This window comes from Mesoplodon densirostris, chromosome 10 (assembly GCF_025265405.1).
Source record: "Mesoplodon densirostris isolate mMesDen1 chromosome 10, mMesDen1 primary haplotype, whole genome shotgun sequence".
NCBI lineage: Eukaryota > Metazoa > Chordata > Mammalia > Artiodactyla > Ziphiidae > Mesoplodon > Mesoplodon densirostris.
Window position 1 is genome coordinate 57148540 of NC_082670.1, and position 15102 is coordinate 57163641.

Here is a 15102-nt window from a genome sequence, read left to right on the forward strand (position 1 = left end):
GCAGGCCGAGAGCCCGCGCGCCTAGGAGCAGGGGCGGCCGCGCACTCGCCGGACACGCACTGTGGCCGGACGGATCCCGGCGGGTGCCCCCCGTGCGCCCTGGTCCCCGTGCCGCCGCGCTCCCCTCCCCCCCCCGCCGGTGTCCCCGGGCTCAGGGCCGCGCGGCCAGCCCCGAGGCGCCGGGGGTTCCCGAGGCGGGGCCGGCCCGGCCGGGGCGCGACGATGGAGGAGCCGCAGCGCGCCCGCTCGCACACCGTCACCACCACCGCCAGCTCCTTCGCGGAGAACTTCTCCACCACCAGCAGCAGCTTCGCCTACGACCGCGAGTTCCTCCGCACCCTGCCCGGACTCCTCATCGTGGCGGAGATCGTGAGTACCTCCGGGAGGGCGGGGCTGGGGGCAGGGGCGCAGCTGGGCCCCGCGCTGTGCTCCTCGCCTGGGAGCTTGTTCACATGCTCGGGAGGGCTTCGAAGGAGTCCTTTTTGTTCAGCCTCTTCTTCATCCCCAGGTGCCGAACTCAGAGACCCCCTCTCTGAACGAGGTCTCATCACCTTGGGCTCTTTTGGGGGAGAGGGTCGTGACCCTTGGGAGGTCCATTGGAGAGAAACTCGACTTGCTGGGCCCTCTTTGTGGGCGTGGTGTGTTCTGGGAGCAGGATGCTTGGTGGGCATTGAGTTTGTGTTAATGAGTGTCAGGGACACCTGGTGCCTCCCTTACCTGCTCTCTACCTGGGTGGCCTTTTCCCTAAAAACAAAACTTTACGAAGATCAGAGGAGAGGAGAAGACTTTTTCTTTTTTTAAAATTTATCTCCCTGGTAGTAAAATCGAGGTGAATCAGGAGACGTTTACTGAATAAAATCTGAGGGTCTCTTGTCTGGTGCTCTTTGAAGACCAAAGGGTCTCCTGTTTGGTGCTGTGCACATCCTGGTTTAAGACTCAGAACGTTCCTGGGGAGAAGGCCGGGCATGTGCCTTCTCCTCTCCATAGGAAGACATGGAGGCTGAGAGGTCAAGTGATCACCCCTTAGGTCCCTTCGTGGCTGAGAAAGGACGCCGGCCGTGTTAACAGCTAGTGGTTGCCACTATTTATTGTCTTCATCCTGTGCCAGGGTCTTGTCAAGCGCTTTAGATGCCTTCGTGCTCTCATGTACCACACAACAACCCTATTCTGTGAAGGTAGCTTTAATTATCTCATTTTACATGTGAAGAGACTGAGGCTTAGAGAGAGGAAGTATGTCGCACCTGGGGGTGGTGGAGGTGGGATTCAAACCCAGGCCTGCCTGACTCCAGGGTCCTGCTCTTAACTGCCAAGGGGCATCCCTTCCAGCTGTCTAAGCAGCACCCCTTTTGCTGTATCTCGTATACTTTCACTTAAACATTTGTGGGATTGAAATCTAGCCTATATGGGGCCATGATGGTGCCGAAGTGACTGAGGACCCCAGTGGTTCCTCTGAGAAACCTTCAGCAAAACCTGTGCACATCAAGTAGCTTGCTTGCTCCTCCAGAGTCTCAGAGCCCAACTCAGACCAACTGAATCAATCCCAGATGTATCCAGTGCACGAGGAGTTTGAAGTGTTGGCTTAGCCCATGCCCCAGCTGGTTGCCCCATATGGTTCCCCCAGCTGGCATTGAGGCCTTGAGATCCAAAAAAAAAAAAAAAAAAAGCTGGGGTATTGGAATCACTGTGCAGGGCCTGGCTTATAGGAATCCAACAAATATTTGCTGTGTGAATGAAGGAGTTGGCAGGCTCCCCTGCTCCAGCAGAACGAGCAGAAGCTAAAATGACAGAGATGGGGCTTCTACCCTGGGGTGGATGTGGACCAGACGTAAAGTAACACACCTCTTGTTTTCTGATTTATTGTCAATAAACTCCATGTTACATACTTTTTTCCGAAAGTTGGAAAGTGAAAGAAAAAATGTAAATGGTCCACAGTCGCGTTCTAGAAATAACCACTGTTGATATGTTAGCATGTATACTTTACGATTTCAATACGTTTTTTGAAAAAAATGGAAAAATATGTAAGAAAAATTGTCCTTATTACTACTAGAGTCGGGTTTTTATTTTTGACACGTCTATATATGCACAAGTTTGAAAGAGTCATGGTTCTACGGGTAGAAATGTAAGTTTCCGCCACCATCGCTATACCAGAGGTACCCACGTTCACATCTCTTAGAGCTCTAAATAATGTGTTTATAATGCTGGTTCTTGATTCCAACCACCCCCCCCCCCCCAAATTGTAGATGTTATTCAGTGGCTTCCCACTCTGAAAGATGAGGCTTTAGCTCTCTTGGACCACCTCTTCCCCACCCCCATTATACATACACCTTTCCTGTCTTTGGGTTACATCACTAACCAGTGCTACCTTAGGATACCGGAAACACTGTTCACAGAGGAGCCACTGAGTGGTCTATGAGTGCTTTTCCTTTTCTGTCCAATTTCTTGTTTTCCCTGGAGTTTGTAATTCTATTTCCATTTTTTAGTTCTCTAGATATTTAGACACTAACTTTACCTTAGTTGTTTGAATCCCCTCTCAGGAAACTGAGACACAGCAGGTACTCAGTCAGGGTCATCCTTCTGACCAGTCCTCTGGGAGCTACTGACCTCCTCCCACCCAGCCTGCTCACCTGGGCACAGCTGATGGCCTGGGATCTCCTGCGTGTCACCCTGGAGATTCTCTTCCCCTCTCTCCTGGGTTGGACCCTGTCCTTCCCATGACCTGTGTCCTTCTCTGTCTTGACTCACTGCTGCTGGGGGAACACACAGCCTCCTGAGGAAGGATGCATGTGTAAATCGAGATTTGCATCTTTCAAAATGTCTTGATTCTACTGTTACACATAATTAATAGGGTGACTAGGTAAAGAATGGTGGATTGGAAATTGTTTTCCCTCAGAATTTTGAAAGTATTCCTCTGTTATCTTCTAGCTCTTATAATTCTTTTTAAAAAATTCCAATTCTTGATCCCCACCCCCCTACCCTTTCTGGAAGCTTATAGAATCTTCTTTCTCCCCAGAGGTCTGTAACATCAAAATGATGTGCCTTCATAGTCCGTTTTCTTCCATAATACTAAGGACCTGGTGTGTTCTCTCAATCAGGAAAACTCATGGACGGTTAAGGAGATTTTTAAAAATTTGATTTTTTTTTTTTTTTTTTTGTGGTACGCGGGTCTCTCACTGTCGTGGCCTCTCCCGTTGCGGAGCACAGGCTCCGGACGCGCAGGCTCAGCGGCCATGGCTCACGGGCCCCGCCGCTCTGCGGCATGTGGGATCTTCCCGGACCGGGGCACGAACCTGTGTCCCCTGCATCGGCAGGCGGACTCTCAACCACTGCGCCACCAGGGAAGCCCAAAAATGTGATTTTTTTAAAAAAATTAATTCATTTATTTATTTCTGCTGTGTTGGGTCTTCGTTTCTGTGCTAGGGCTTTCTCTAGTTGTGGCAAGCGGGGGCCACTCTTCATCGCAATGCGCAGGCCTCTCACTATCGCGGCCTCTCTTGTTGCGGAGCACAGGCTCCAGACGCGCAGGCTCAGTCGTTGTGGCTCACGGGCCTAGTTGCTCCGCGGCATGTGGGATCCTCCCAGCCCAGGGCTCGAACCCGTGTCCCCTGCATTAGCAGGCAGATTCTCAACCACTGCACCACCAGGGAAGCCCCAAAATTTGATTTTTTATCTTTCCGTTTTCTTAGTTTTTTTTTCTGAAATTCCTTTTATACTTTTTTTCCCCTACGCATGTATCTTCTTATAATTTTTCTCATGGATTTGTTAACTGCTGTGTTTACTTACTGTGAACATTTTTCAGGGTCTTGGATCTCTTGCATTATTACAGTTTTCTGTCATATAGAAGTACTATATTTGATTTCCTCAGCTTTCTGTTTTAAAACTAACATGTTCTAGGTTGTACTAGTATAGCCAGAGGTGTAGCAATCTTCCTGTTTTTCCCTCTCTTTCCACACTTTTCCAGTGACTTTCTTTTCTTTTTTTTTAATTAATTAATTTTATTTATATATTTATTTTTGGCTGTGTTGTGTCTTCGTTGCTGCGCACGGGCTTTCTCTAGCTGCAGCGAGTGGTTGCTACTCTTCATTGCGGTGCGTGGGCTTCTCATTGCGGTGGCTTCTCGTTGCAGAGCACGGGCTCTAGGCACGCAGGCTTCAGTAGTTGTGGCACACGGGCTCAGTAGTTGTGGCTTGCGGGCTCTAGAGTTCAGGCTCAGTAGTTGCGGCGCACGGGTTAGCTGCTCCGCGGCCTGTGGGATCTTCCCGGACCAGGGCTCAAACCCTTGTCCCCTGCATTGGCAGGCGGATTCTTAACCACTGCGCCACCAGGGAAACCCTCCAGTTGACTTTATTGAGGGAAAGTTCCTTAAAGTATATATTGATGTGTCAAAGGGTACACAAATTTACATATTCTGTTTTGATACATATCCTGAAGTTATCTTTCCCCAAAGCTGTATTAATTTAAACTGTCATCAGTAATGTGAGCCTATTAAACTAAAAATATTTTTTTACATTAGAAGAACTTTTAAAATTAAAAATGCTAAGGATCACCCTAAGTGGTATACTATGTTTTATTGATCCAAGATCGTTTTTTGTTCATGTTTTAATATCTGGGTCAGGATGCAGCTTACAATGGATGGTTTCTTGAACTTATTGAAAAATGGTACCACTGCTTCTTTATCCCAGGATGGCGGCAGGGCGGTTTCAAACTATTACTCTTCCAGCCCTTAGATTAAGTTAGACCTGCCCCCAGAAGAATGCTACTTTCTGCCTTGAAAATACAAAGTACTGAGACAAAGAATTACTAAGAACCTGACTCCCTGCTTGAGCCTGGGGGAAGTAATAGAGAACAAAACACAATGTTTCCCCAAATGCGTTGTCAAAATCCCTTGCCCTGGCTTTCTCACAGGGGTGAGTGGTAATAGCTAAACCTGCTAAAATACTCTAGGCTGTGCCAATGTAACATCATGTAGAAACCAAATTGTATTGGTTTCCTTCCTTTTAAAGTTTTATAACAAGCTGGAAGCAATCTAGTACTTGACCTGTGACTCGTAGGATGCTGTGATCTCATAACAGTTATGAGTATATGAAGAATAAAAGTGATTTGTCAGAAGGTGAGTTAATCTCACCCTTCCTGTTATTGGTGACTTCAAAATGAGTTATGTCATCCGTGTAAGAATGTCAGATCGCCTTTCATTTACTTACTGTCATGAGCAAAGTTAGGGGAAGGGCAAAATAGGGTTTCCCGAGAGCTGGAATCTAAATTATTCTATCCTGTTGAGTTCTTTTTAAAGAATAGTGAACATATTTTTTCTGCTTCACAAAAACAGTACCTAGTCTTGGTAGAAAAATTATAAAAATGCAGGTAAGAAAAAAAAAACCCCTTTAATTCTCACCCCCACGGTGGTTACTATCAGGCATGGTACCAACCCATGTCAGGGAGTGGGGAGGCTTTTCAAAAATTTTTGGTTATTGTAATGCCTGAGGTTTCTATTGGTGTTTAGTGCCCTGGGGGCCAGGGAGGCTAATGTCCTAAAGTGCCTGGGACAGTACCCAACCATGAAGAATTGCTTTGCCAGCTGCCAACAGCACCACCGTTGAGGAACTCTGGGTGAACCACTGTTTACCCCTTGGAGTAAACCATTCTAGAGTTTCTTAAGTGGTTGTATGTTACGTATCTGTATTTTTTTAAAAATGTAGTCACTTGTAAACTACTCCTTGTTTACTGCTGTGACCATCTGTGCTGGACATCTTCCATTTGTCACTTGGATGCACTCTCCACCCAGCTCTCCACCCTGCAGGCTGACTTGCACGGATCGTGTCCAGGGTCCCCTCTGATGTCCCACTGGATTCCGATGTCCTCCTGGCACCCGCAGGAGGCTGTAAGGTGGGAGGGGAGCAGGTTCCTGGGATTCCTCCCTGCTGGGGCTCAGCAGCCTGGCTGTGTCCCTCCGTGCTGGGCGGGCTGTCTGGCAGTCCTCTGCACTCGGCTGTTTTCCCTGGCTCTGCTGACTGGTCACTCCCAGCCGCTTCCTCTTGCCAGGCACTGCGTTATGGCTTGTGGTCTTCTGCACCCTGCTTTCTAAATAAGACCTTTATTAAACTCTGCTCAGATTACCCAATCTAAATGTGCCAGTTTCTGGGGAGACCTGATAAGTTACCTTTCCCCATCTTCTGGCATTCTTTTTTTTTTTTTTTTTTTTTTTAATTTATTTATTTTTGGCTGATTGGGTCTTCGTTGCTGCGCCGCGGGCTTTCTTCTAGTTGTGGTGAGTGGGGGCTGCTCTTCGTTGTGGTGTGCGGGCTTCTTTTGTGGAGTATGGGTTGTAGGCGCGCGGGCTTCAGTAGTTGTGGCATGCGGGCTCAGTAGTTGTGGCGCACGGACTTAGTTGCTCCGCGGCATGTGGGATCTTCCTGGACCAGGGCTCGAACCCATGTCCCCTGCATTGGCAGGCGGATTCTTAACCACTGCGCCACCAGGGAAGCTCTCTTCTGACATTCTTTTTCTTTTTTAAAAAAATTAATTAATTTATTTATTTAGGGCTGTGTTGGGTCTTCATTTCTGTGCAAGGGCTTTCTCTAGTTGTGGCAAGTGGGGGCTACCCTTCATCACGGTGCACGGGCCTCTCACTATCGCGGCCTCTCTTGTTGCGGAGCACAGGCTCCAGACGCGCAGGCTCAGTAGTTGTGGCTCACGGGCCTAGTTGCTCTGCGGCATGTGGGATCTTCCCAGACCAGGGCTTGAACCTGTGTCCCCTGCATTAGCAGGTAGATTCTCAACCACTGCGCCACCAGGGAAGCCCTCTTCTGGCATTCTTAAAGGCCACCTAGTATTCCATAAATATCCAGGTTCCTGCTGCTCAGTTTAGGTTTCTTTCTTTTCTGTAACTGTTGTAACAAACTTTCTTTAAGCTACATCTTTCTGTATGATCTTTAATGTTTTCTACAGATGAGTACTTAAGATTGAGTAACAGGGTATATGAATCTTCTTTAAAGTCAAATTTATAGAGGTATACAGTAAAATTTACCCTTTTTAGTGTAGAGTTCTATGAGTTTGGGCATAGCCGTGTTTAAAAAGCAGCTTTATTGAGATATCATTCACGAAAAGTTGATCTTTTAAAAGTGTACAATTTAGGGATTTTTAGGATATTCACATTTGTACAGCTTTCACTACTGATTTTAGAACATTTCTGTCACTGCAAAAAGAAACCTCTACCTGTTAGCAGTCACTCCTTGGTCTCCCCTGGCCTCAGCCCTTGGTAACCACTAATTTACTTTCTACCTCTATGGATTTGTCTATCCTGGTCATTTCTTTATAAATGGAATCCTGTAATATGTGGCCCTTTCTGTCTGGCTTCTTTTACTTAGCATAATGTTTTCAAGGGTCATCCAGGCTGTAGTATATCTCAGTACTTCATTCCTTTAGTTGCCAAATAATATTTCATTGTATTATATATATATATATATATATATATATATATATATATATATATATATATATATATATAACATTTTGTTTATTCATTCGTCAGTTGATGGACATTTGGGTTGTTTCCACATTTTGACTGTTATGAATATGCTACTGTGAACCTTCATGTACAAGTTTTTCTGTGGACATAGTTTTCAATTCTCTTGGGCATTTACCTAGGAAGGGATGGCTGGATCATATGGTAACTCTTTGTTTAATATTTCGAGGCACTGCTAGACTGCTTCCAAAATGGCTGCACTGATTTACAATCCCAACAGCAATATGAGTGTTCCAATTTCTCCACATCCTCACCAAGATTTTTTTTTTTTTGATTCTAATCATCCTACAAGGTATGAAGTGGTATCTCATAGTGGTTTTGGTTTGTATTTCCAAATACAAGCCCTTGAATTTTAGTATCATGTTGCCAATTTCTGCAAAAAGGGAGGCTGGGATTTTTTTTTTAACAAATTTTCCTTTTTTATATATATAAGTTTTATTTATTTATTTATTTATTTTCGGCTGCATTGGGTCTTTGTTGCTGCGCACAGGCTTTCTGTAGTGTGGTGAATGGGGCTACTCTTTGTTGAGGTGCGTAGGCTTCTTATTGCGGTGGCTTCTCTTTTTGCGGAGCATGGACTCTAGGCACACGGGCTTCAGTAGTTGTGGCACGCAGGCCCAGTAGTTGTGGCGCGTGGGCTCTAGAGCCCAGGCTCAGTAGCTGTGGCGCACGGGCTTAGCTGCTCCGCGGCATGTGGGAACTTCCCGGACCAGGGCTCAAACCTGTGTCCCCTGCATTGGCAGGCAGATTCTTAACCACTGCGCCACCAGGGAAGCCCCGGCAGCTGGGATTTTAATATGGATTGTGTTCAACCTGTAGATCAATTTGGGGAGTATTGCCGCCTTAAAAAAATTGTTTTCCAATTCATGAACATGGGATGTCTTTCCATTTATTTAGATCTTCTCTAATTTCTTTACCATGTTTTATAATCTTCTGCATACATGTCTTGCATTTCTTTTGTTAAATTTATTCCTAAGTATTTTATTCTTTTTGATGCTATTGAAGATGGAATTATTTTCTTAATTTCATTTTCAAATTGTTCATTGCTAGATCATAGAAATCCAACTGAGTTCTGTATCCTTGACCTTGTATCCTACAACTTTGCTGACCTCATTTATTAGTTCTAATAGTTTTGTGTGTGTTTGTGTGTGTGTAGGGGGTGGGGTGGGGTTGGCCTATGTGTTTTTAAGGCTTTTGATATTACTGCCAAGTTGTACAGAAAGGTTTAAACTGATTTGCATTCCCTCTAGTGGTGTTTCAGTGTTTGACAGGGTTTGTTTTTGCAAATGCTCAAACTTTTAATATTTGCCCATTTTCTTGGGGTGGGAGATGTTCAGATTAATAAAAACTGACTTGGCATAAACACCCACCAGGCAGACCATCAGCTAATATTCAGGGGAGCCCTGCACATGTGACAAAAAGCAAACTTTAAAAAAATTTTTATTGGAGTAGAGTTGATTTACAATGTTGTGTTAATTCCAGGTGTACAACAAAGTGATTCAGTTGTACATATCTCCACTCTTTTTTAGATTCTTTTCCCATATAGGTAGGTCATTAGAGAGTATTGAGTACAGTTGGCTGTGCTATACAGTAGGTCCTTATTAGTTATCCGTTTTATATATAGTAGTGTGTATATGTCAATCCCAAACTCCCAATTTATACCCTGCCCCAACCATAAGTTTGTTTTCTACATCTGTGACTCTATTTCTGTATTGTAAATAAGTTCATTTGTACTATTTTTTTAGATTCCACATATAAGTGATATCATATATTCGTCTTTATCTGACTTCACACAGAAAGCAAATGGTTTTTGTTTGTGTTCCTGTGATTATTAAAATTGAACATTTTAAATATGCTTATTAGCCATTTATTTTTTCTTTTAGTAACTACCTGTTGTTGTTTTTTTCCTTCACCCATTTAAAAAAATAGGGCTCTTATTTTTTTTTTGGCCGGCTGCATGGCTTCTGGGATCTTAGTTTCCTGACCAGGGATTGAACCCGGCCCCTTGGCAGTGAAAGCGTGGAGTCCTAACTACTGGGTCACCAGGGAAATCCCGGGGGTCTTTCTTTCTTTAAAAAATGTTTTAGAGATATTAAAGGGAGCAAAGACGTTAATGAAAATTACCTCCCAGGAGGGAAATAAGATTGGTTTTGGGGATGTGTTTGAATAGGGATGTTTGCTTTTTAACTCCTTATCTTTTGTATGGTTTAACTTTTTTATAATGAGAATATATTTATACATTAATGTAATTACAGAAGCTTAAAGCAGTGTGTTCATTGTACAAATAAATTTAAAATCATGTATATATAGAGTGAAAACTGAATGTCTTTGGTCTCCTCTAACCTACCTCCTTCACTCCACATTTCTTTCTTTTTCTTTTTTTTTGGCCGCGCCCTGTGGCGTGCAGGATCTTAGTTCCCTGACCAGGGATAGAATCCGGGCCCCCTGCAGTGGAAGTACAGAGTCCTAACCACTGGACTGCCAGGGAAGTCCCTACCATTCACATTTTTCTGTACACTTGTTCTGTACACTTGCAAATACACACGTAGTATAAAACAAATACACATGAATGGTTGTATTATGTATTCTGCAATTTATTTTTCATTTAATAATATCTTGATATTTTTCCATATCGCTTTTTGTTGATTTATGTTTCCTGTGTATTATGGGTATTAATTTTCTTTAGTCATTTGTTATTAGTATCATTCATGACATTTTTCATCAAAATAAGTTTCTAATTTGCATGAAATCTAGAGTGTTACCTTTATTTAGCCTTGCGGGGTTTAGTTTGCTTAAACATGGCTTCCTTATCCCCAGGATTACACAGATATTTGAAGAAAATATAGTTTCTTTAAATGCTAAAAATATTTACTAGTGGGAGTTCTCTGGTGCTCCAGTGGTTAGGATTCAGTGCTTTCACTGCCATGGCCTGGGTTCAATCCCTGGTTGGGGAACTGAGATCCCGCACGCCTTATTTATTGATAAATACAAATTATACAATAAATACATAAATTAAAAAAATAATTTTTAAAAAATTTGCCATCTAAAGCTGTAAGTTCTTTCTGTGTGGATACGAATGTAATCTCACTTTTTTCCCCCAAATGCATAGCTAGTTGTCTCACCATTAATCATATTATATTCCCACATATGTGTAACTATTTCTTGACCCTGTTCTATTTCTGAGTCATTTCCAAATTGACTATAGCTTTATCATGCATTTTAATATTCAGTAGGGTAAATCATACAAATTTTTCTCTTTCTTGCTGTGCTTGTATACTTACACTAACAGTTAGAGGTGATTTTTTTTTTTTTTTTTTTTTTAAGCTAATTGGGCCTCTCACTGTTGTGGCCTCTCCCGTTGCGGAGCACAGGCTCCAGACACGCAGGCTCAGCGGCCATGGCTCACGGGCCCAGCCGCTCTGTGGCGCGTGCGATCTTCCCGGACCGGGGCACGAACCCGCATCCCCTGCATCGGCAGGCGGACTCCCAACCACCGCGCCACCAGGGAAGCCCTAGAGGTGATTTTTAAAATCAGTGTTCCTTACATTCCACTACAACTTTGATTGAGATTGCATTAAATTTATAACTTAATTTGAAGAGATGTCCTTATAATATTGAATTTATCACCTAGGAATATTGTATCTATTTATTTAAGGTCATTTGATGCTCTTGAAGTTGTAAGTTTTATCCAGATGAGTCTTATGTACTTCTTACTATATTTGATAAATAGGATTTATAAAAAATGAATTGGATTTGGCAATTTCTGACTATTTGTGGTTTGTAAGAAAGCTGTTGATTATCTTGTTTTACTCTTGTGTGTAGCCATTTTATTTGAGTAATTAGTTCTAATAGTTTTATTATTTTATAAGTAAATTATAGTAATATCTGTGAAACAACGATGGTTTTCTTTTCCTTTTTATATTTATACTTTTTTTTTCATTATTACATAGGTTAGGACTGCCAGTGTAATATTGAATGATTGGGATGAGATGGGTATCTTTGGCGGACTCATAACTTTAATTGCGGTGTTTCTAATGCTTTAATGATAATACAGGTTTTACTGTAGGTTCTGGTAGATATTCTTTATTGAAGTAAGGAAGGTAGGTTTAACTGTGTAACTATTTTAATCAGGAATGGTTGTTGAATTGGGGAGACAGGATTTGGTTGGGGGGTGGGGTGCCTTTTTATTAGGTTTTTGTTTTTTTCTATTTGCTAATGGAGTGAGTTGTATTAGGAAATCTAATGTTGAATCATTCTTGTACTCCTAGGATAATCTCTATTTAGTTATAAGGTATTCTTTTAATAAACTAGTGGATTTAAAAAATTTTTTTAACTCTTGGATTTGATTTGTTAGTATCATATCTGAGGGTTTTGTGTCTATGTTCATATATAAGACCAGCCTTGTAGATCACTTTGCTGTGTTCTATTTTGTCTGATTTTAATACTGCCACTCACCCCAGCTTTTTTTGGCTAGCATTTATCTGATATGTTCTTGTCCCTTTTTTTTTTTTTTTTTTTTTTTTTTTTTTTGCGGTATGCGGGCCTCTCACTGTTGTGGCCTCCCCCGTCGCAGAGCACAGGCTCCGGACGCGCAGGCTCCGGACGCGCAGGCTCAGCGGCCATGGCTCACGGGCCCAGCTGCTCCGCGGCATATGGGATCCTCCCAGACCGGGGCACGAACCCGCATCCCCTGCATCGGCAGGCGGACTCTCAACCACTTGCGCCACCAGGGAGGCCCGCTTGTCCCTTTTTAATTGAAGTGAGATTCACATAACATACCTCAGAGATATTGTGGTTCCAGACCACCACAATAAAGCAAATATCAAAATAAAGCTACTCACATGAATTCTTGGGTTTCCAAGTGCATATAAAAGTTATGTTTATACTATACTGTAAGCTATTATGTGTATAATAGCATTACATCTCAAAAAACAAATGTACATACCTTAACTAAAAATACCTTGTTGCTAAAAAATGTTAACCATCACCTGAGCCTTCAGTGAGTCCTAATCTTTTTGCTGGTGGAGGGTCTTGCCTGGATATTGGTGCTGCAGACTGATCAGGGCGGTGGCTGCTGAAGGTTGGGGAGGCTGCGGCAGTTTCTTAAAACAAGACAGCAGTGAAGTTTGCCACATCAATTGACTCTTCCTTTTATGAATGATTTCTCTATACCACGCAGTGCTGTTTGACAGCATTTGACCCACAGTAGAACTTCTTTCAAAATTGGAGTCAATCCTCACAAACCCCGCCACTGCTTTATCAACTAAGTTTATGTAATATTCTAAATTCTCTGTTGTCATTTCAGCAATCGATTAAGTTCACCATCTTACATGGACTGGGTTCATGGTGCCCCAAAACAATTAAAATAGTATCATCAGAGATCACTGATCACAGATGACCATAACAAATGTAATAATAATGAAAAAGATTGGGACTTCCCTGGTGGTGCAGTGGTTAAGAATCTGCCTGCCAATGCAGGGGACACGGGTTCGAGCCCTGGTCCGGGAAGATCCCACATGCCATGGAGCAACTAAGCCCGTGTGCCACAACTACTGAGCCTGCGCTCTAGAGCCCGCGAGCCACAACTGCTGAGCCCACATGCTGCAACTACTGAAGCCTGCGTACCTACAGCCCATGCTCTGCAACAAGAGAAGCCACCACAATGAGAAGTCTGCGCACTGCAATGAAGAGTATCCCCCGCTCGCCACAGCTAGAAAAAAGCCCTTGTGCAGCAACAAAGACCCAACGCAGCCAAAAAAAAAATTAATTAATTAATTAATTTAAAAAAACAAACAGAAAAAACCCTACTTAACATAATGAAAAAGTTTGAAATATTGTGAGAATTAACAAATGTGACAGACACAAAGTGAGCAAATGCTATTAGAAAAATGGTGCCAATAAGACTTGTTTGATGCAGGGTTGCCCCAAGCCTTCAATTTGTAAAAAACACAATATCTTTGAAGTGCATTAAATCAAAGTGCAATGCAATGAGGTATGTCTATAAAATTAACTTTTAAAATGAACAATTGAATGGCATTTAGTACATTCACAATGTTGTGTGATCACTTCTATCTAGTTCTGGAACATTTTTATCTCCTCAAAGGAAACCCTACCTTTAATTTTCTTCCTTTTTGTCATCTGGTTATGCCTTCTGTATTGATCATATAACTAGATTTTAGTTCTATACTGAGTCTGAGAATTTGTCTTTCAATATGGAAATTTTTAACACATTCATATTTATTGTGATAACTTATTTAGAATTCTTGGTTTTCCTTATTTTTCCTCTAGTGATTGAAAATTATAAATTCCATTTCTATTTTGTTTGGAGTTACTTTTAAAAATCTACCCAAATTATTTATACATATTTTTCTAACTACCCAGAGAATTAAGATGTGTAACCACATTCCATTCAGGAGATAACACTTAACCTATTCCTCACCATGCACTTTGTGTTAGACAATTTTTTGTTTTTTTAATAACCTTTATTGAGATATAATTCATATACCATACAGTTTACCCACTTAAAGTGTACAACTCAGTGGCTTTTGGAATATTCACAGAGTTGTGCAACCATCACCATAATCAATTTTAGAATATTTTCATCGTCCCAGAAAGAAACCCCATGCCCATTAGCAGTCATTCTCCATTTCCCCACAGCTCTCCCTATGCTATCACTAATTCTACATTCTGTCTCTATAAAATTTGCCTATTTTGGACATCTCATATAAATGGAATCCCACAATATGTGATCTTTTGTGACTCTCTTCTTTGACTTATCCTGATATTTTCAAGGTTCATCCATGTTGAAGCATGAATCAGTACTTCATTTCTTTTTATTGCTAAATATTATTTCATTGTATGGCTACATTTTATCTATCCATTCATGAGTTCATGGACATTTGGGTTGTTTTCACCTTTTAGCTATTGGTAATGCTGTTAAGAACATTTATGTACAAGTTTTTGTGTAGACATATATTTTCGTTTCTCTTGGATGTATTCCTAGGAGTGGAATTGCTGGATTGTGTGATAACTTTATATTTAACTGTACGAGGAACTGCCAGACTGGTTTCCAAAGTGAATGCACCATTTTAAAATCCCTGGGCTACTTTTAAAAAAAATGATTTCTTAGGAATAATTACTTGCCAGTTGTCTGAAGCTTTCCACCCATATTGCCAAACAACTATTTTGACAACTACAGGTTTAATTTTTTTCATGCTGTTTTTTGTGTTATTTGCTTTCTTGGTTTATTTTTCACTTTTGAAGTACCTCCTTGAGTAATTCTTTTAGCAAGGGTTTGAAGGTGTTGAATTTTTTGAATCCTTGCACATCTAATAACATCTTTCTTTTACCTTTATACTTGAATAATTTGATTGGTATAAAATTGTAGGTCTTAAAATTTCTTTTCATTAATTATTTGAAGATGTTGCTTCATTGTCTTCTAGCATCCGGTGGTGTTAATAAGAGACCTGATGGTCTGGTAGTCCCTGGACAGGCCTGTAAGGTTCAGTCCCCCCAACCCGCCTTGGTCTCATGATTGCCATTCCCACAGATTTAGTTGCAGTACAACATTACATGAATGATGC

The 15102-nt window shown here is 42.0% G+C and overlaps 1 protein-coding gene across 1 annotated transcript in view; it reads left to right on the top strand.

Annotated features, from left to right (window-relative positions):
- Positions 1-208: 208 nt before the first annotated feature.
- CMTM8 (CKLF like MARVEL transmembrane domain containing 8) overlaps positions 209-15102 on the top strand; it is a 92407-nt gene continuing 77513 nt past the window's right edge. Inside the window, exon 1 of the mRNA XM_060110792.1 lies at positions 209-369. Coding sequence (XP_059966775.1) covers positions 223-369 — 147 coding nt within the window. The 5' untranslated portion in view covers positions 209-222. The remainder of the gene's footprint in view (positions 370-15102) is intronic.